Consider the following 22532-nt stretch of genomic DNA (forward strand, 5'->3'; position numbering starts at 1 on the left):
TTTTTAAATTTAAATTTTAATTAATTTTTTAATTTTTTTATTTCCATAGGTTTTTGGGGGACAGGCGGTATTTGGTTACATGACTAAGTTTTTTAGTGGTGACGTCCAATTACTAATGTATATTTTATCCATAATGTAATTTTCTTTGTTTTTAAGATATTTTAAGAATGTATCGATATGAAAATCCTAGATCCATAATTTGTTAAAAAGAAATAAAAAGCCATCAGTGGCCAAGATGTACTTAGCTGCAGTGTGATACTTTCTTATATATAAATCACCTTGAAAACTCTGTAGTCCTCAGTGGCCATTTTATGTATAGATTGAGTATAATGAGAATTTCTATAAATGATTTTGTATAGCACGGGTATTGGATGGCTACAACTGTCTTCATGAAAGCTATTATACACATACATTATTTTTTCCACGTATTTCTTCTAGAATTAACCCAGACCCATTTCCATACCCCAATCACAAACTGACAACACATGAAATTTGTAGATGAACACATCAGAGTAGCGTCTTAGACCTGGCCTATGCCCAGAAGAATCACTTGCTCCATAAATGGTACTTAACAGAGTTATGAACCAGTAAGCATTTATAATTGTAAGGAACTCTGGAGCTCCATCAGTTGAGAATGCAAGGCAAGTGGTCATTTGTACTGCTTTATAAAATCTGCTTCTACCTATAATTAGACTGTTGAAAGGAATTGATCACAATGGTGCTTTTTTTTTTTTCTCGCTAGAGAAAGCATTTTAAAGTTCAAAAAACAGTTGGTGGGAAAACAAAAAGTACAATCCTTTTAAATTGCAAAAATAAGGCCTCTGTTATCTGGAACTATGATACAGCAGAAGCCAGTGCTCACGCTGGTGTGGCTGGGAGGCAGGGTAACAATCATGGTGCTTACAGAACACTGGAAGAATTCATCATGGCACACTGTGGGATCTGTGTTTAGTTACAGTGTGTCTACCTGTCATGGGCACTTTTCCATATGTGTCTGCACAGAATGAAAAGGTGCTCAATGTAGAACTGTCATGTAAAGACTCCCTATTCAGAAAGCCTGTTCTCTGTGAGAAAATGATAAAGAAATTCAACAGATCTTCAGTCTCCAGAGAATGGATTTTGTGAAAGACCAAGGCATATTTCTCGCCATAGAATTATTATAACAACAACAATACATCAAGCACGTCTGCAACAATCATGGTATGACTGTGACTGCTGCTGCTACCGTAATGACTAATGGCCAGCATTGATCGAGTTAGCAGACCAGATACTGTTTAAACACCTTTACAGATCTGAGGAATCCTCACACTAACTTTGAGATAAGTACAACTATTTTCTCTGATTTACTTATTTATTTATGAGACACGGTCTCGCTCTGTCACCCAGACTGGAGTGCAGTGGTGTGATCTCGGCTCACTACAACCTCCACCTCCTGGGTTCAAGCTGTTTTTGTGCCTCAGTCTCCCAAGTAGCTGGAATTACAGGTACCTACCAACATGCCTGGCTAATTTTTTTGTATATTTAGTAGGGGTTTCAACAAGTTGGCCAGGCTGGTCTCGAACCCCTGTCTCAAGCAATACGCCCGCCTTGGCCTCCCAAAGTGCTGGGATTATAGGCGTGAGACACCACACTCGGCCTATTTTCTCTGTTTTAAAGACAAAGAAACAGAGGCTTAGAGACATTAATAACTTGACCAACATCAGAGTCAGTGCAATGGCAGAGAAGAAATCAAGCTAGGTCTGTCTAAGTATTCTTAAAAAAAAAAAAAAAAAGTCTTAAAGCATAAAAGCAAAGATGTCAAATAATTTATGTGTGTGTTTCATGGAAAATTTCACCCCACATACCTTGAGAGTTTGGTTTCTTACACAGCAAGGGGTACCACAGAGCCATGCAGGAACGATTCTCCTCATGTGATTTTCTTATAATTTAGTACATGGGACAATCACTCTGCCTGCCCTACCCCACCTCCACCCACAGACCTGATTCACTGACTTCCTGAAGTCTCCTAATTAGCATTGGTTATTGCACCGTATGACCTGAAGACCACATGTGTGTCATAGAGATTTGATGCACAACAACCTGGTACACTCTGCACGTCGATAGAAAGCAGTTTAAAAAATGTTTTAGCTTTTGATCTCAGGCAATCTTTAACCACGTCCAGCATTTGCTATGATTTTGTTTGCTGTGCCATTATAACTTTTGAACTATATGAGAGTTATATTGCCAGGAAACAATTAAAATGTTACCATCAAAACCATAACGAAAGAGACATCCTTCCTCTTCCAGGCTGAAAGTATAGAGACACTTCTCCCCTATTCCTCCTGCTAAGTACAACTAAAAACCTGAATATCAAATATAAAACAAACAGAAAAAGACTCTGACAGGAGGGGAGAGAGGGCAGACTGGCCAAGAACCTTGGCACCTGAGGAAGGGCACGGTGTAGATTTTTGGGTTTTCTTTTTTGCCTCATATATTTCAAACACGCGGCTGAAGAGGCCAGCAACTGTGAAAGACCAACAGTTGGCAGACAAAAGAAAAAGTCCCAATAAAACCTTATTTCTCCAGCCAAAGGACTAGGAAAGACCAGCCCCGCAGGGCAATACTTTTAGCCACAACTGCTCTATTCTAGCTGAACACCACGGAAAACTTTGGCCTCAGTCACCCGTTCACCGCAAAGGCTGAGTGAGGAGCCTAGACTTCCATCCCCATGAGACTGTAGCGAGGTGCCCCAACATCTCTCCTAGAGTGGAGCCAGAGAAGGTCAAAAAGGGAGCAGGTACTTTCATATCCATGGGTCATGAAAACAACGGGAGCAACCTGGACTTCCACCCACAACTGGCAGTAATAAGTCACATTTTTTCCCTCCCTACTGAGGTGGTGTCACAGAGGCCTAGTAGACAGTCAGGATGGCTACTATGGCCCAGCAGTAACAAAGCCGCTCCCACCACTTTGTCAGTAGAGACCACATGCAGAGCCAGAACTTCCACCTCAACCAGCAGTAACAAGAAGCCCTCTTGCCTCAGGTGTCAACGGAAGCCAAGAGGCAAAGCTGGATTTCTATCTCTGTCTCACCATAACATGTGGGCACTCACTGTTCCCCTGATCAGTGGTGTCACATAAAGCCAGCTAAAACAGAAGGTTTATGTAAGATCCCAAACCTTATAATATAGAAATGTCTTGGTCATAAGAGAAAATAATACATCCTATTAAGATCTAAGAAAATCTCAAATTGAATGAAAAAGATAATAGATGTCCACATTGCAATGTCAGACTGTTAGAATTATCTGACACATACAAAATGGTTAAGGACTTACACGTAAAATATAAAACTACACTACTTTTAGGAAAGAAACTAGGAGATAACATTTAAGACACAGGGCTAGGCAAAAAGAGTCAAAGCTTGAACCATAAAAAGAAATTAATAAACTGGACTTATACGAAATTAAAAATTTTTGCTCTGCAGAGCTTGTTAAGAGGATGAAAAAACAAGTTACAGGGTAGGAGAAGATACCTGCAAACCACATATTATAAAAAGAAATAAAAACTCAACAGTGGAAAAACAATCCAATTAAAAAAATGACAAAAAGACATGAAAAGACATTTTACTGAAGAGGATATTTAGATGGCAAATAAGTATGTGAAAAGATGCTCAGCATCATTAGCCATTAGGGACATGAAAATTAAAACCACAATAAGATACCACTACATAGCTATCAAAATGCTCTCCACTCCAAAAGAGACAACCCCAAATGCTGATGAGAGTATTGAGAAAGTGCACCGTTCATAACTTGTATATTATAGTATATATAGTAGAGCCACTATTTTCCATGGTAGCTATACCATTTTGTATTCCTGTATATACATAAATAGATACACATTTTTAACTGCTAGATATATTATTTCTTAATATTTTTTCTTAATGTTTTACATGAATATAAAATACAGATATAATATTAGACTCAAAATAGTGGCACTTCAAAGCACCTTGAAATTTGCCAATTGTAGACTAGGCATGGTGGCTCATGCCTGTAATCCCAACACTTCAGGAGGCCGAGGCGGGTGGATCATCTGAGGTCAGGAGCTCGAGACCAGCCTGACCAACGTGGTGAAACATTGTCTCTACTGAAAATACAAAAATTATCTGGGCATGGTGGCAGGCACCTGTAATCCCAGCTACTCAAGAGGCTGAGGCAGGGAGAATCGCTTGAACCCGGGAGGTGAGGTTGTAGCGAGCCAAGATTGCGCCACTGCACTCTAGCCTAGGCGACACAGCAAGACTCTGTCCCCAAAAAAAAATAAATAAATAAAATTGCCAATTTCAACCTTCTCATTTCCTAGCTAAGGAAACTGAGGCTGAGAAAAATTATGATCATGACTAGTCAGATTGAAAAATCCGGACTGAAAACTCAGGGCCCCTGACTCCTATTACTCTGTTTCACTCTTCTCATTTCCTCAAGCAATTTGATGGATGATAAGAAAATAAAAAGTTATCAAGTTGACTTGGGATATAAAATCTGGGATTAATTTAAACCGGACACGGTATGACTAATATCAAAGCTGGCTTTCTGCCATTAAAAACCGCTTATTCCAAGTTCCTTTAACAAACATGCTTTATATCTTGGTTTCCTTGTAAAATTAAGGTAACCTCATATGATTTTGAAATGCTCATGGGTTACTCTCCTAAGGTCAGATTTTCCAGACTAAACATCAAGCCACCCGCACGTGACTGAAGCTTTAACAAGCATAACCAGGCCCTGTTCCACGTGCCATCTGCTCTATGATCTTACAGTGACATCCTGGAACTGGAACCGCATTGCTGAGCTGGACGGCTGAGGTCGGCTGGTGATCTCCAATATGGTCCTCAGCAGAATATCCAGCAAGCTGGCCACTATCACATCTATTTCCTCCAGCACAGATTTTTCCTTAAGAGAGAAAAAAAATAATGTGTTCAGGAAACTGGGGTTTAACATGCACTTCAATCTAACAGAAAAGGGGAAATCAAAGAGTCAGAGAACTTGAGAGACCTGGATTTCACCTAAGTGAACGATCTCCTTTTACAGTAAACAAAGGCACAGAGAAGATAATGGCTTACCCAAGAGTACACAACTCAGTGGTGCCATGGATACCTGAGGTACAAGTAAAAAGGTGGGTGATATCATGAACGTACACCAGACACACCAGTCTAACTCAGAACACCAGCTAGGCTCCCAAAAGGGTGTGTGATCTCAGGCAAGTCAGTTTGCCTCTCTAAGCCTGAATCTTCACTGCAAGTCCATCCTGGTTCTTGGTCTATAATTTATCGGTTCCAGACTGTGCTTATATTTACTTTTCTCATCATTGGAGTTACATCAGTCATTTTCCAAAACTCTATTTTAAGTACAAATGGCTATTCCTATAAAAAATGATGTGTAAAAATCTTTGTAAGTAAATATTAGGAAATGGTGTTTGGCCCAAATACCTGTAGCTACAGAGTAGATCTAAGGTCATGTGGCCATGTGGAAACTGCTTCTCTGATGCAAAGCTAATAGTATCCACGCCTCAGGACTTGAAAGAGAAACCCAAATTGCTCTGCACTGACTGTATGTGGAATTGGTTTCTTATTCCACCTGCACAAAACAAAACTCTATGTACAAATGCTCCTAACCAAGGAGATCACTCTTTGTAAAAAATACTTTCAGAAACTACGAGTTTGAAAGAGTTTTTTGGCTAGGATCTCACGATAAATTTTCTTACTCTTGCAAGAAAACTACCAAGATTTTTCCTCCAATGACTTGGTTTCTGCTCTGAATGTCTACAGAGAGCAGAAGTTGTGGAGGTGATTTCTTTTTATTTCTCTTCTGCAGTTTTTGGTTTTGTGCAGTGAACTATCTAACTTAACATTTTACTCTCAGCAATTATAATTTGGAAAAAGATTCTAACTAGGCATAGCATAGTTATTCTTTGTAGAATTTTATAGAGTGGGGTTTAAAACTGAACTCATGCCTTCTGTCACCACGGTTCTGTCCAGTTCCAGATCACCTTTGGGGCCTGGATCATGGGGGTGGGAAAAAGTCAACTGCTTTGTTCCATGCAGGTTCCTCTTATCACACTTCCAGAGGCAGAATTTCCAGCTTTTTTCTCTCAAATGCCAACTCTGTTCCCATGCTACTGGGGCTCTATCTCCAACAACTCCACTGAGTTCCCATCCCAGCTCACTGATCTTCGGAAGCTGATCGTAACTGACAAATTGGGGAAACTGCAACCTAAAGGTAATAGGGAAGCAGAGAAACAGGATTCTTGGCACTCATTGCCAAACTCTGCTCCATAAAACCTGTTACCGATGAGCAAAATGGTTACTTAACAGTTGCATATTGGCAGAAGTGGAACAGGATATTCTCCATATGTGGATTTCACACCAGACCCCTGAGCCATGAACACAAATACTCTGAGTTGTCCCATTTATAGGCAAGCATGTGATTCTTCTCATTTTGCAGTGCATTCTCTAACGCAATTGCATTGCATCAAGAGTCAAGCACATTGATAGGAATCCCCAAATCCATAACAATTTGGAGATCACTGTTGGGGCCAAGTAATGGTTATATTGTAAGATACCCCTAATCTCCTGGAGCTGTCCTTTGCTTCAGCAATTTCCAGAGGACTCAGCCCGAGGATCATAGCCAAGTTCTGAGTATCATGAAGTGGCCTTTCACAGAATGGATCAAAAACGACTTCACGTTGCAAGAAGTAATTTATTCTTGCCACAGAGCAGTCATCATATCAAGATTAAAGACACGTGTGGGAGGCTTTGAGCTTTCTAATTTTTCTCACTCAGTATGCAGTTCTTCCTTGAAATACAAGTTTGGGGAACCCAGGTTATTTGGGGTTACAGAATCCCACAAGGTTAAAAAAATTCCTTCCAAAGAGAAGCAAAAAGTCCAGCCCAGCTGGAAATAAAAGTGAGTCTAAGAGGCTTCCTCTTTAGTGCGGTTTCTGTAGACTATTACAAGTTATTTCCAGAAGTCATTTGATGGGAACTATATACTATGACCTGTATTTACTTACCGAGCTATTTTTCTTGATGAGACAAAATACGTTGCTAAGGATACGTGCACACATGATCAGGTCCTTCTGTTCTTGCAAGTGAATGTGGAGGTGATGTAACACGACAGGCAGAAGAATGTATCGGGAATCTGAAGAGAGAAGAGTCATTAGTGTCACATCTGTTGGAGTCCCACGCAATACCTAGGGCAAATCCTTATCTACTTTTAATTCAATTTTAGTTGTTAAATTACTAACACATGTAGTTACAAAGGTGTTAGTTCTGCAAGGTTTATATTGAAAAACATCAGTTCCTTTCCCTAATGCACAATTCCTACACTCAGAAGGCCTTTGACACTTTCAGGTGAAATAGATTATCTTTTTAGAATTGTTTGTTTTACCTTTACATTTCTAAATCACATGCTTCTCTTGCTGTTTCCTGAATTTTCGTTAAGATAGACCACCTACTGACTTCCCACTATGGTAGATGAGGACTTAGTTTTGTTTTGTTTTTTTAACCCCCTGATATGATTTGGCTGTGTCCCCACCTAAATTTCACCTTGAACTGTAGCTCCCATAATTCCCTGTGGGAGGGACCTGGTGGGAGAGAATTGAATCATGGGGGTGGTTTCCCCTATACTGTCCTTGTGGTAGTGAATATGTCTCACGAGATCTGATGGTTTTTTAAAAGGTTTCTCTTTTCACTTGGCTTCATTCTCGCTTACCTGCCACCATGTAAGATGTGCCTTTCCCTTTCCTCCATGATTGTGAGGCCTTCTCAGCCACGTGGAACTGTGAGTACATTAAACCAGTTTTTCTTTATAAATTACCCAGTCTTGATTATGTCTTTATCAGCAGAGCGAAAGTGGACTAATACACTGCCTTTTCTCCCCCAAGCCTCTCAAAATGGTTATATCACAATTTCTGGCTAAGTTAACATTATGGTTTTGCTGCTGTTCTGATCTCTAAACCTTTGTACATGACTGGATTTTTGCTTGGTTTTGTTTTTCTCTCTTTGAAAGCTTTTGGGAAATTATCCCTGGTAATTCAAAATTTCATGATTATGTAACTTGCCTTGACCCTTTCAATCTATAAATTTGTGTTCTTCAGTTCTGGGAATTTGCCTTGAATTATTTCTAGGATTATTTTCTTCTATCCTTTGCCTGTAAATTCAACTACATTTACACTGAATCTCTTGAGCTATCTTCTGCTTTTCTAGGATGTTCCCCCTCTTTTTGTTCAACTTCCTGGTAATTTCCATACCTTATCTTCCAAATCATGTATTCCATTTTATTATTTATGCTATCAGCTATTTTATTTCTAAGAGCTTTCTCCCTCCCAGGACCAGTGTCATGGCTGTGTAACCTGAGAAGTCACACAGGTCCCTGTGCTCAGAAGGACCCTGTGCCTGGTGTAAGCGATGCTACTGCCACCTTGAAATTCTTAACTTTTGAGCACCAGGTCTTGTATTTTCATTATGCAGCCATTCCTGTTTATTTCTCTGAATGTTCTCTTTTCAGAGCTTCCCATTCTTGTTTCATAGATGCATTCTCTTCTCTCCCTGAGGAAATCCGAGATTTGTCAAAATTTGTTTTGAGGCAGGAAAACAGGGCCTGGAAGCAGGGAATCTAAGGTCAATTTGTTCTGACTTCCTAAAGCTGAACTGAGGAAAAACACTAAGGTCTGGGGCAGGGAATCTAAGGCCAATTTATGCTGACTTCCCAAAGCTGGATAAAAAGAGAAAACACCTGAGTTTGGGGGCAGGGACCTTAAGGCCTATTAATGCAAACTTCCAAAAGCTGAATCAAAAGGAAAAACCCCCCCCACTCCCCACGTCTGGGTAACAAGTATCAAAGTTTCCTCTCCCTGCAACTCTCCCCTTCACCACCTCTCAGATGGAAAGGGAAAGTGCCCTGGATTGACCACAGGCCAAGCAGACACCATCCCTTCATCTGCATAGGGTGCCAATTCACTTCAGCCTTTAATTAGCCATAGACCAAATCCTTCATCCAGATAAGGGACCTCAAAAGAAGTACTTCAAACCCAGAAAACTTTCTAACTGGGCCCTAGAGCTGCTTGCTCGGGCTGCCTCTCATTCTGTGGAGTATTTCTCGCTTTAATAAATTCCCGTTTTTGCTGCTTGGTTCCTGTGTTTCATTCCTTTGTTACTTTGCGTGTTTTGCCCAATTCTTTGTTTAGAATGCCAAGAACCTGGACATCTCACACTCAAGACCCTTCTTCTGGTAACAGTTTTGCTCCCTAAACTATCTTTTTCTTCCTAGTTACTCTTTTTTTTCTTTTTCCTTTTTTTTTTTTTTGAGACGGAGTCTCACTCTGTTGCCCAGGCTGGAGTGCTGTGGCGCAATCTCGGTTCACTGCAACCTCTGCCTCCTGGGTTCAAGTGTTTCTCTTGCCTCAACCTCCCCAGTAGCTGGGACTACATGCACGTGCCATCACGCCCAGCTAGTTTTTGTATTTTTAGTAGAGACAGGGTTTCACCATGTTGGCCAGGCTGGTCCTGAACTCCTGACCTCAGATGCTCCACCCGCTTCAGCCTCCCAAAGCGTTGGGATTACTTTTTTCTTTATTTATTTTGACTTCTGCTTTTCACATTAGGGGCTTTTCTCCAATATCTGATGATCCTTCTTTGTCCATTCATCTTTACAAGTAAGGTACTAAAATGCTAACTTGAAATCACAAAATCTCTGTATGCCTAGGAAAGCTTGTGAACTAATGAGGCATCACTGTTGGATGGGGAAGATAGGTGTTCTGCTGGGGCAGGGGTCCCCAGAGTTCAGTATCTGAGATAGTTTCTCTTGGGCTGATCAGTTTCTCTGAAGATGAAGGGTGCAATGCATATGAAAATTAATCAATTTCATCTTCAGAGCTACCCGATATTTTCAATTCCTGATCCTTTCTAAAGCCTACCTGAGTCTTCTGAGGTTCTGTGGAATAAATTAGTTTGCTCCTTGGCTCTACCCTAACTCCACACACACCATGCCCACATTTCAGCCTTGTCTTGTCTGCAAGTCAACTGCCACCCAATATCTGTAACTACAGATACAAAAACCCTTTTCAAAACTTTAGCAAATCAATTCCAACAATATATTAATATAAAGTTGATAACACCCTTGATATGTGATTGGGTTCCTCATCCTCCACCATCCTCAGGTGATATCTGATCACCTTGCCCTGTCCTCAGCAAGAATCCTGTTAGGTCAGTTTAACCAGAATCTGCACACTCCCTGCTCCCACCTCCCACCTTATCTTTAATACTTCCTCTTAATAATTTCCTGTGTATACACCCCAACTCTGTTCCTTGGCTATAAAGTCCCACTTACCCACGCTATATTAGAAATTTAGCCCAATCTCTCTTCCTGTTGCAAAATCCCTTTGTAGCCATCCCCACAGCTATCACTATGACCCTCACCTTGAAAAAAGCCTGCCTTACTGTCCTCTGAGCTCAAGCTAAGCCATCATACCCCCTGTGACCTGCACATATGCATACAGATGGCCTGAAGCAACTGAAGAACCACAAAAGAAGAGAAAATAGTCAGTTCCTGCCTTAACTGATGACAGTCCACCTTTATGATTTGTTCCTGCCCCACCCTAACTGATCAATTGACCTTGTGACATTCCTTCTTCTGGACAATGAATCTCAGGAGCTTCCTAGCGAGCACCCTGTGACCCCCGCCCCTGCTCGCAAGAGAACAACCCCCTGTAACTGTAATTTTCCATCACCTACCCAAATTCCATAAAACTGCCCCACCCCATCTCCCTTTGCTGACTCCTTTTTCGGACTCAGTCCACCTGCACCCAGGTGATTAAAAAGCTTTATTGCTCACACAAAGCCTGTTTGGTGGTCTCTTCACAGGGACGTGCATAACACTTACCATCCTCAGCAAATGTCATTAAATTTTTTTTCTTTAACAGATGCTGAGGTAATTCAATGGAGAAACAAGTTTTTTCAACAAATGGTGCTAAAACAATTGGATACACATATGTTAAAAAAATTGAAAAAAACCCTCTATCCTTACCTTACCCCAAATACAAAATTTAACTTGGGATAGATTATAGACCTAAATGCAAAGGTTAAAAGTATAAAAGTTCTGAAAGAGCCGGACACGGTGGCTCACGCCTATAATCCCAGCACTTTGGGAGGCTGAGGTGGGTAGATCACGAGGTCAGGAGATTGAGACCATCCTGGCTAACATGATGATACCCCGTCTCTACTAAAAATACAAAAAATTAGCTGGGCGGGGCGGCGCGCACCTGTAGTCCCAGCTACTAGGGAGGCTGAGGCAGGAGAATCGCTTGAACTCGGGAGGTAGAGGTTGCAGTGAGCCAAGATTGCACCAATGCACTGTAGCCTGGGAGACAGAGTGAGACTCCGTTTCAAAATAAAAAAAAAAAAAGTTCTGAAAGAAAACATAGGAGAAAATCCTAGTGACCCTGAGTTAGACATAGATTTCTTAAACAGGTACAAAAACCTCAAACTATCAAAGATAAGTGATAAGTTACATTTGATCAAAATTAAAAATTCTACTTGACTTGCACCACTGACCCTGTTCAAGATCCCTATTTGTTGCCTTCTTTCTACTTGAGGACCCAAGAATCAGACTGCTTAGATTAGAATTCCAGTTCTGTGAAAGACTAGCCTCAGTCTTTTCATCTGTAAAACGAGGACAGCAATGGTAACTCCTCCTGGGATTGTTTTACGGATCATAGTAGCTAGCAGTGCTTGGAATGCAATGAGTGCTATGTAAGTGTTATTCTCCTTTCTTCCTCTTTCAATTTTTTTCCTCTATCTATAGATAAAAGTGATTCTGTATGCTACTAAAAATCATAAGGAGTGCAAATAAAGCATCCATAACTGGGAAAGTGCCTTTCTCCTTCTTTTTTTTTTTTTTTTTTGAGACAGAGTCTCGCTCTGTCGCCCAGGCTGGAGTGCAATGGCACAATCTCGGCTCACTGCAACTTCTGCCTCCTGGGTTTCAGTGATTCTCCTGTTTCCGCCTCCTGAGTAGCTGGGATTACAGGCACACACCGCCATGCCCGGCTAATTTTTTGTATTTTTAGTAGAGACGGGGTTTCACCATGTTCCCCAGGCCGGTCTTGAACTCCCGAGCTCAGGCAATTCACCCGTCTCAGCCTCCCAAAGTGCTAGGATCACAGGCGTGAGCCACCACACTCAACCAGAGTCTCCTATTTCTTTGGTGCCTGCCACTGGGTTACCTGAGGTCTGGCCTCAGGTTTAGCATCAAAACAGACAACATAAGGCACAGGCATTCTATACATGAAGAAAACAAATATATACAGAATATGCAAATCCAAACTTGTAAAATAATTCATTGCAAGACCTTCTTTAAACAGTAAGCCTCACCAAGGAACTTAAATACTTATTTACAAATATCAATTACTTGACAAAAAGAACCAGGAAAACAAAAAACAAAAAACAAAAAAACAAAAAACCCTGAGAATTTAAGTGCCAGGAGTCACTGCCCAGTAATGTTTAATTAGAAAGGAAGATAAAGCTTATCTGATATGTTCCTTCAGCTAGGGGGATGTGATTTCTAGAAATTCAATTTGCAGCCAACTGTTAAGAAAATGTCAACTGCAAAAAAGGAAGGTAGACAAATAATTCGTGTGTGGCATGTATAAAAAGAAATACATAACAACCTAGCTTGCAGATTCGCTTTTTCTCCATTACCTGGGCAATGGCAGCCAGTGCAATTGATAGAATGGGTGGGTAAATGCCAAACAAGCTGACTGGTTGATATGCTAATTCTTACCTTTAAAAGAAAACAACCAGGCCCATTAAATAAGACTCCTCATAAAGCAAACCCAAGTTGAACATTCACTAACTTTCCATGCATTTAACAATAGAATCTGCCGTGCAGATTCTCTCCTTGAAAGGGCTGATACACTCATATTCCACATCTCAGATAAAGCTCACGGTGTTTTATGTCTCCTTGAGTGTATAAGGAGTGACTCTCATTTACTTTTTTGCTATACACTTGAGTGGATATACAGCCAGCTCCCATCAGTAATCCCCAATGGACACGGGACTAGGAAGGAGCAAGGGAAGCTAAGAAATGGGGGTAGATTTCCTCCTTTAGGTTAATTTTGAGGAGTCATACTTTGGTCTCTATCAATAAGCTTTAGACGGATCCTTGAAGTCAGCATCGGTCACCAAGAGAGCGAGGTCTTTGAGTCCCATGGCAACACACGATGGTTGGCCATGACATTCCACAAACTGGGCTCTAGCACGGGCTGGACATGGGCACTGCTGTGGGGCGGCCTCAGTAGGGGGAGATTGTAAACAAGGGAGGCAGAAGGACACGCAGCAGCACAGCTTTGCATGTAGCAGAACTGCTGACTACAGAAAGCCTGACATCAGAGCTGGGATGGGCCTCTGTGATCAAAGCCACCAGGAATTGAACTGCCAAAGTCACAGCCAGTCACAAAACCTGCAAACAAGCCTTTCAGATACTGGAATACAGACAACAAGAACTCAGAGAGGAAAGGACTGCAGATTCAGTGGGCTACGTTCTCATGAAGACAATGTCAGGATCACAGAGGAAAGCAACAGTGGAAGGCTACGGATGATCCCTGTATTAAGCTCCCAGATCCCACCCACTGGCTTTAATTGCACCCTAAATGCCTCCGCCTCAGGCATCTTTCCTAAAGCAAGACACATGTACTGTGTACATCTTACTTTTGGTAGTTGTGCCACCTCCTGGCCTGGGACTCCTTACATAGCCGCCCTGCCACACACTGTTTTATTGTCATATTCATGCTCATCCTTAGCTCAAAAGTTGCTTTTCCAATAAGATTTTTTTAAATACACATCATTTATTCAGCAGTGTTTTGTTTGTTTGTTTGTTTTGTTTTAGATGGAGTCTTGCTCTGTCGCCCAGGCTGGAGTGCAGTGGCATGATCTCCGCTCACTGCAACCTCCGCCTCTCAGGTTCAAGTGATTCTCCTGCCTCAGCCTCTGGACTGGCTGGGGCTACAGGTGCGGTCCACCATGCCTGGCTAATTTTTGTATTTTTAGTAAGGGAGGAGACCACCCCTCATATTGTCTTATGCCCAATTTCTGCCTCCAAAGAAAGAAGAAATAAAAACTAAAAGGCAGAAATGAAATCCACAGGCAGACAGCCTGCGCCATACCCTGGGCCTGGTAGTTAAAGATTGACTCCTGACCTAATCAGTTATGTTATCTATAGATTAACAGACACTGTATGGTAAAGCACGGTGAAAATCCCTGTCCTGTTCTGTTCCGTTCTAATTACCGGTGCATGCAGACCCCAGTCACGTACCACCTGCTTGCTCAATCGATCACGACCCTCTCACGCGGACCCCCTTAGAGTTGTAAGCCCTTAAGAGTGACAGGAATTGCTCACTCTGGGAGCTTGGTTTTTGAGATGCGAGTCCTGCTGATGCTCCCGGCCGAATAAAGCCCTTCCTTCTTTAACTTGGTGTCTGAAGGGTTTTGTCTGCAGCTTGTCCTGCTACATTAGTAGAGACAGGGTTTCACCATGTTGGCCAGGCTGGTCTCAAACTCCTGACCTCAGGTGATTCACCTGCCTCGGCCTCCCAAAGTGCTGGGATTACAGGCGTGAGCTACCGCGCCCAGCTATTTAGTAGCTTTTGCTACTGTATCCTGATCCCTAACCCACGACTCAGTCAGTACCTAGTGTTTATGAAACATCTATTAAGCACCTACTTTGCACCAGGCACTATTAGAGAAGCTGGAGATATCATTGTGATCAAGGCAAATAAAGTCCCTGGCCTCTGGGGTTTTCCCTTCTGGGGTGGAGGAGGGAAACAGACATCAATCAATGAAATACCCAATTCTCTATTTCATTACAACTGTGCTAGGTGATTCAAGAAGCAAAACACAGTGTACTATAAAAGTGATAATTGAGTGGGTGGGGCAGCAAGATTTCTTGAGAGAATAAGAGACTAAACCATGAAGGATAAGTGGGAATTAACTCTGTTAGGCAGGAGCTGAAGAAAGTGGATTCCAGAGAAAAGTAGCAAGGAGATGGGATGAGACAGGTGGACGGGGCCACATCATGGGGCATGGAAGATCAATTCTGGAGCGTGCCCCGCAATAAAACAGAACTGGGATGTGAGTAGGAGCTGGAAGTGACATCATCTGGTATGATTCTAAAGGTAACTTTGGCTAATAGATGGGTAGGCGAAAGGAAATACAGGAAACAAGGAGAGAAAGGACAGAGGCAGCTCAGAACAAGTGCGGCTGGACAGGAGAGGAGGCAGTGGGGGTGTGGAGAAGCTACAGACTCACGTGAGGTGTCTTGGCTATGGACAGAGACAAAGGGCAAAAGGGAGAAGGAATGACTCTGAGGCTTCTAGGTGGATGGTGCTGCCACCTACTGAGCTGAGGAAGAGTAAGCTCAGAGAGAAAAAAGTTGAGATTTCCATTTCAGTCATGCTGAGTTTAAGGAGCCTGTGAAATATCCACAAGAGATGTTAAGAGCACAGCTGGATACTCAAGTTTGGAGCCCTGAGGAGAAATCTGGCCTAGAAATACAAACGTGAGAGTTGGGTCAGCACATGGATGGCACTAACTGAGGCTAAGCAGGTGGAATGAGACCCAAGATTTGCTCAGATTTCCCTGCTGCATGGCATCCTGGAAACATGCCCCATCACAAATGCTGCTGTACTTTATCATATTATAATTACTTGTTCGACATCTACTTTTGTGCTTTACTGTAAACAGACATGGGGCAGGGACTCTATCGGTTCAATTTGTTATAGTATTTCCATCATAATATATTTCTAAGATAATACTGTGGAGTTTGCCCATAATAAATATTTGTTGAATGAATGAACTCCATCATGAGTTCTACTGGATATTACAGGCTACTGAAATAGAGCCTGGCATTTCTGTCTTCAGGTTTAAACAGAGCTTAAACAGGAAGAGTGCAGGAGGCCCATTATCAGTCTAGTTTACAATGACTCCATCTGCTGGTGCTTGCTCTGAGCACGGGGAGACAGCGATTCCCACTACCTTGCAAGCCACGGCAGCTGCCTGTGACACACACGCTCCCCATCCCTCTGGAAATCTGTGCAAATGTGGATGAGTGACGTGTAAGAAATGAAATAATACAGGTGTCACCCTTTCCTCAGTAATGCGCTTGCTATACTGTCAATCAGCATTGAAAAGTTCAGAAACATAGTAAGAGAACTAAGTTGAAAGGGAGTCTTGTGACTCCCAAAATATGTGAGTTTACATTTGTTTTCAAAACCCACAGTGAAAACCTAGGGGCAACTATGATTTCAGTGAGGCATATTTTTCATCTTAAGTTCTATGTGCAGGGTGAGGTGTTACCTAAAACTCTTAATTTTATCTTTGCCCTGTCTAGAGACAGACGTAGAAACTATCTTTCAAAGATACATCTTTCTAGGTTCTTCATTAAGAACATCCACTTAAACATGGTTATAGCTGTTTAAACTTTAACAATAACAACAACAAAAACAGAAAACCCAAAATCATTATGTGGGCAAATCTTTCATAAAATCCAAGAAAAGAGCCTGAAACCCAGTGGAAACTGTTACACTTTCAGCAAGTGCTTTCAGAGCTCCCTGATGGTGAAGAACACCCGGAAAGGCATTCGCCCCTGAGTCTTTTCCCTTTGGAAAAGCCTGGGAGAGGGAGCCAGAGGGGAATACAGGTAAGGGGGAAGAAGTGGGGTGAGATAAAGGGATAGAGACTGAAAGAACAGAACACTAATGATTTTTAGTCAAAGGCTTTCTTGAGGTCCCAGGTAGTTTTTGAAAATATACTTTTATATTGGATCATCATCACAAATTTCATATGAAAAAAACTAAGGTCTGTACATTTTTTTCCAGTGGTCCTGCATTATTACTCTGCTTCTAGAGAAGAAAGAAGCCCTTATTTACATAACTTTATTCTTTATAAGGATTCTATATTTTGCAAGTCCTGGCTAGCAGAAAAGTTCTAAACAAATGTCATTTTTAAGAATAAAAGAAATTTAATCACTTGCAATGCAATAAAACCCAACACTAAACTGCACTTTACAGTTCTAAGAAATAAAAGCTACTAGGCACCCATCAACTGTAGTAAGATTTTATTCCTGAAGTTGTCAGATTAACAGAAAAACCTATCAAACATCCTTTCTTTATATTATGGCCTAAAGTGTTGGGGAGGGCATTAATTCTTAGGTATATTTTAAAAACAGAGTAATAGTCTACCTTTCTCTTTCTTTCCCTTAATTTTTTATTGCAGTTTTGTATAAAATCCACAAGATTCTTAATGGGGACTGGGGAGTTTCTGCCAAAAAGAAAAAAAACAAAAACAAAACAAAAAAATACTTGATTACTTTAAAAAATACCTACCCTAAAACACTTATTTTTTAGTTTGTAGGCAAAAGCAAGTCATACCAGCAATCTTCTCACCAATGGTACATGATCAGTGCCTTTAGGTCTTTATACTCACTTCTATTATCTGTGCTGGGTTTTTGCCTGATAAACTGTTCAATTCTTCCAGAATAGAAACATATATAGTTATTTTTTAGCAAGAAAATGGCTCAGCATTACCTGCAGACATCTGCTAAACAAATCAAGTACTAAGCAGTGGTGACAAATGCAAAGTGAATGTAAAACCCACAGCTCTAGTAGAATTTGACCTTGCAAAGTCTGGGAGACCCTGTTCCTGACCTCTCACTACCATGCCCTAAACTATGTCTCTCGGCTACCCTCCACGCACCCTTCTTCTCCAACAATCCCTTTACATCAAATCTACAGCATTGCCAAAACTGTCTTCTCCAAAACTATTAGACTTTTCTATTCATGGCCTTCAGCAAATAGGAAGAATAAAATCTGGGGGAGAAAGGGAAAAATGAGTTGCTGATTTTTAATGCTTTAAATAAGTCCACCTGGATCCCAGATTATTTAGACATCAGATACCAATCTATTTAGATTCCAAATGTTATCTGTGTCCTTCAGGTTTGGTCAGATGTTCTAGAATCTGACCCCGGGGATGTGACTAAGGGGGTGATTCAGTCCTCCTGCCCGCTCTGTCCAGCTGTGTGGCTGCCCAGAGACCCTTAACACAACCTGTCTCGAATCTTCCCAGGACAACATTCCATTCCTTTCTGTGGTGTTGACATTCACATATGTCCTTCTTTCTGTCTTCTCTATGTGTTAATTTCTACTCTAAGCTCAACCATGACTATTCTGCAGCCATGTGTGTTACTTTGCATGCCTCCTCTGCTTTTTTCTCCTTGGGATTTGTGATGGTTAATTTTAACGTATCAACTTGTCTGGGCCATGGGGTGCCCAGATAGTTGGTTAAACATTTTTCTGGGTGTGTCTGTGAGGAAGTTCCTGCAGGAGAATAATACTGGAATTGCTGGACAGAGTTTAGCAAACTGTCCTCCCCACATGGTGAGCCTTGTCCACTCTGTTGAAGGCCTGAATCGAAGAAAAGGCTGAGTAATGGAGAATATGCTCTCTCTTCCTGATGATCTTCAAGCTAGGACAATGGTCTTCTCTTGCATTCGGACTTGGACTTGAACTGTAACTTATACCATTGTCTCTCCTGCTTCTCAGGCCTTTGGTCTCAGACTGAAACTATATCATCAGCTGTTATGGGTCTCCAGCTTACTGACTGCAGATTTCTCAGCCTCTATAATCACGTAAACCATTTCCTTATGACTCCTTTCCTTCCTTCCATCCTCCTCCCTTCCCTTTCTTTCCTTCCTTCCCTCCCTTCCTTCCTTCCTCCACGTATATACACACATACCCTATTGGTTCTGTTTCTCTGGAGAAATCTGACTAATACAGGATTCTAATAAAATGTCAACTTCTAGAACTTTCTAGTTGTCTCCATGGGCTTGTAACATCTAAGGTCTGAAAAGGTTTTGAAATTCATTTTCTTAAAATGTGAGCCAACTGTACTCTTTGCTTCCCCCTTTTTTTGAGACAGGGTCTCTATCTGCCAGCCAAGCGGGAGCGCAGTGGTGTGATCATGGCTCACTATATTCTCAACCCCCTGGACTCAAATGATCCTCCCATCTCAGCCTGCTGAGTAGCTGGCACCACAGGTATGCACCACCACACCTAACTATTTTTTGTTTATTTTTTGTAGAGATGCTGGTAATATCTTAATTTCGGCCCATTGTGAATAATCTTGGACTTCCACCCTACGGACCAGTAGGATAAGAAGTTTGTGTTATTTATTTATTTATTTATTTTATTTATTTTTGAGATGGAATTTTGCTCTTGTTGCCCAGGCTAGAGTGCAATGGCACTATCTCAGCTCACTGCAACCTCTGCCTCCTGGGTTCAAGCGATTCTCCTGCCTCAGCCTCCCGAGTAGCTGGGATTACAGGCACTTGCCACCAGGCCTGGCTAATTTTGTATTTTTAGTAGAGACGGGGTTTCTCCACGTTGGTCAGGCTGGTCACGAACTCCCAACCTCAGGTAATCCTCCTGCCTCGGCCTCCCAGAGTGCTCGGATTATAGGCGTGACCCATTGTGTCTCGCCAAGTTTGTGTTGTTTTAAGCCACTAAGTTTGTGATTATTGTCACAGCAGCAATGAGAAATGACTACACCATAACTATATCTAAAATGAGTCCTATTTCCACATTTTGGTGATGCTATTGTTTTGTGTTTATAATAAAATAATTTTTTTTAACCCATTCCTTGTTATTTGGATACAGTTATCTCTGGGGAAACATGATAAAACCTAGGGCATTCAATCCCAAGTTCCCCATCCCCCCAAAGAACCCTTAGGTGTTGTAAAAATTGTGTATGTGTGTGTTAATTTTTTAAATGGAAGGTCAGAAGTGTGAGGCTTAACCCTTCTACCTTTTATTTTGAGTGGACCACTGGGCACTCTTTTATTATAGTTCTTTAGTTATACAGTTTTATATTGTCCCTCTTCTTTCCCCTCCAGTCAGACAGAATCAGCCTATTTTTGTGAGATATACCAAGGCCCTTGTCAGGATCACACTCTCCAGTTAACCACAACCCAAGATATCACGTCCTGTTCTCTGACACTGTCTGTGGAGCCTGCTGTTTGCATTTCACATCTTCTTTTCCTTCCCACATCTCCTCTTTCAACTAGACAACATAAATATGCCCATCAGTCCCCCAAGTCCACAGTTTCTGACTTAGAATGCCAAAGTCACTAGAAACACTTTCCACGTTTCCCTAGCAGTATTGTGTAGTCCCATGTGATTTAAACAGAAGATACTCTGAGCCCTGGAAGGCTCTCAGGGACACTTCGTAGTTTTCCCCATAAAGATGGGCTCCTTCTTGATGTGTTCTGCCTGGCCCATCTATACATCACAGTCTCTTCAATGAGTCAGGAAACACCAAGCCAAGCCACATCCTGTTGCAGCAGGGACAGAAGCCTTTTCTCTGTTCAACATCTGCGTGAGATAAGGATTCTGTTGATCGTGAGCCACTTTTGCTTCTCCATAATCATCCTCCATGGCGAGCTTCCCACACATGAGCAGACAGGGTTTCCTCTTCTTCTCTTCCTCTTCCATGCCACCATATCCACAATTACCAGCTTCCCCGCACTGGCCCTGAGCCTCTCTTCCAGGGCACTGACACAGACCCTGCAGGGTCAACATTTCTTGGGTCTCATGAGTCCTTCCATCCCTTACCATAGTACATGTTCTCATCAATTCCCACGGGACCCAACATTCTTTATCCTGCATCGCAGCAGCTTCTTCTCTGTGTATCTTTCAAGTCCTGATTTCTCTATTGCCTACAGAGCATCAGGAACCAATAAGGAACTGGGTCCAAAGACAGATTACATTGCTCAGAGGCAATGAACACAAACCCCTCATAATATTTTCCTTACATTTGAAAACAATTTTGATGACTGTCTTGCTTTCTTAGTGTAAGACGTTAACTTAACAAAGAATTATCTGGTCATTGTGGGAGAAATATGGCAGAAATTAGCAATTCCTCTGAGACAGGAGAGAACTTTTCTTAGTGTGGTGAAAGCAGGGTTGGTGCTTGAGTTACAGTAGGGTGCTCCATCGGGACCTACATCCCCTGTACAGTCCCTGTTCCCAACCCCGGAGAGATTCCCGAGTCACTGTACAGAACCCTTAGGGCTCTGAGCAGCAGAGTCAGAAAACCACTACAAGAAGTATCTTTTCTCCAGGAAATGTTTTCATTGGGAGAAATTGGAAGGTTGAACTTTCTTTTACATTGTTTGAAGTGCTATTTCAGAAAAAATAATTAGAAACATCTCCAAAGTCCTTCAAAAGGAGAAAAAATAAATTAACTGTGGTATGTTCATACAGTAGAATATTGTACAACAGTAAAAAACAACAAAGTAGAGCTATATCTAGTGGCATGGAAAAATATAAAAGTATAATATTAGGCTGGGTGCGGTGGCTCACGCCTGTAATCCTAGCACTTTGGGAGGCTGAGGTGGGTGGATCAGCTGAGGTCAGGAGTTCAAGAGCAGCCTGGCCAACATGGTGAAACCCCATCTCTACTAAAATACAAAATTAGCCAGGCAAGATGGTGGGTGCCTGTAATCCCAGCTACTCAGGAGGCTGAGACGGCAGAATCATCTGAACCTGGGAGACGGTGGTTGCAGTGAGCCGAGATTCTGCCACTGCACTCTAGCCTGGGTGGTTGAGCAAGACTCTGTCTCAAAAAAACAAACAAACAATATATAATGTTAATCAAAAAAAGCACTCCAAAGAGTGACATACAATGTAGTGTTATCATTTAAAGATGAAATGATTTAAAAATTTGTAAAGAAGAAAAAATCATATAATATATTTTTAAAGCTATGTAATAAAGGAATAGAAAATAGGAACCATAATCTCTGATAGTGGAAATTTCTATGAAGGAAGTGGGAGCCTAGACAGGAGGACCTTGAGTATATCTGTGATGAATTCTTAATAAAAAATCTAAAGCAAGGCCAGGTGCGGTGGCTCACGCCTGTAATCCCAGCACTTTGGGAGGCCAAGGTGGGCAGATTACAAAGTCAGGAGTTCGAGACCAGCCTGACCAATGTGGTGAAACTCCATCTCTACTAAAAATACAAAAATTAGCCAGGTGTGGTGGTGCACGCCTGTAATCCCAGCTACTCAGGAGGCTGAGGCAGGACAAACACTTCAACCTGGGAGGCAGAGGTTTCAGTGAGCTGAGATCGCACCACTGCCCTCCAGCCTGGGCAACAGAACGAGACTCTGTCTCAAAAAAAAAAAAAAAAAATCTAAAGCAAATAAATGGTAATGTTAAGATTTGTTAATGATTTGCCATTATTATGATCTATTCTTAAATGTATATACAAAATATTTTACAAGAAAATATGTAAAAAATTGTTTACTATATATAAAACTATTTCAAAAAATTATACATACATACACATTCATATGGGAAAATCATTCTTTTTTTCTTTTTTGAGACAGGGTCTTGCTCTGTTGCCCAGGGTGGAGTACAGTGGCGCCACCTCGGCTCACTGCAACCTCTGCCTCCC

The 22532-nt window shown here is 41.6% G+C and overlaps 1 protein-coding gene across 2 annotated transcripts in view; it reads right to left on the reverse strand.

The window, feature by feature from the left end:
• The window catches only part of DOCK4 (dedicator of cytokinesis 4), a 491532-nt gene that overhangs the window by 117951 nt on the left and 351049 nt on the right, over positions 1–22532 (reverse strand). The window contains exons 24-26 of one of the 2 annotated variants that reach the window (XM_011999202.1): positions 7042–7169; positions 4788–4922; positions 957–1064 (exon numbers count right to left, since the gene is read on the reverse strand). In XM_011999202.1, coding sequence (XP_011854592.1) covers positions 957–1064; positions 4788–4922; positions 7042–7169 — 371 coding nt within the window. The remainder of the gene's footprint in view (positions 1–956; positions 1065–4787; positions 4923–7041; positions 7170–22532) is intronic. The other variant, XM_011999203.1, reaches the window with a different exon arrangement.

The sequence above is a fragment of the Mandrillus leucophaeus genome, unplaced genomic scaffold (assembly GCF_000951045.1).
Source record: "Mandrillus leucophaeus isolate KB7577 unplaced genomic scaffold, Mleu.le_1.0 Scaffold588, whole genome shotgun sequence".
NCBI lineage: Eukaryota > Metazoa > Chordata > Mammalia > Primates > Cercopithecidae > Mandrillus > Mandrillus leucophaeus.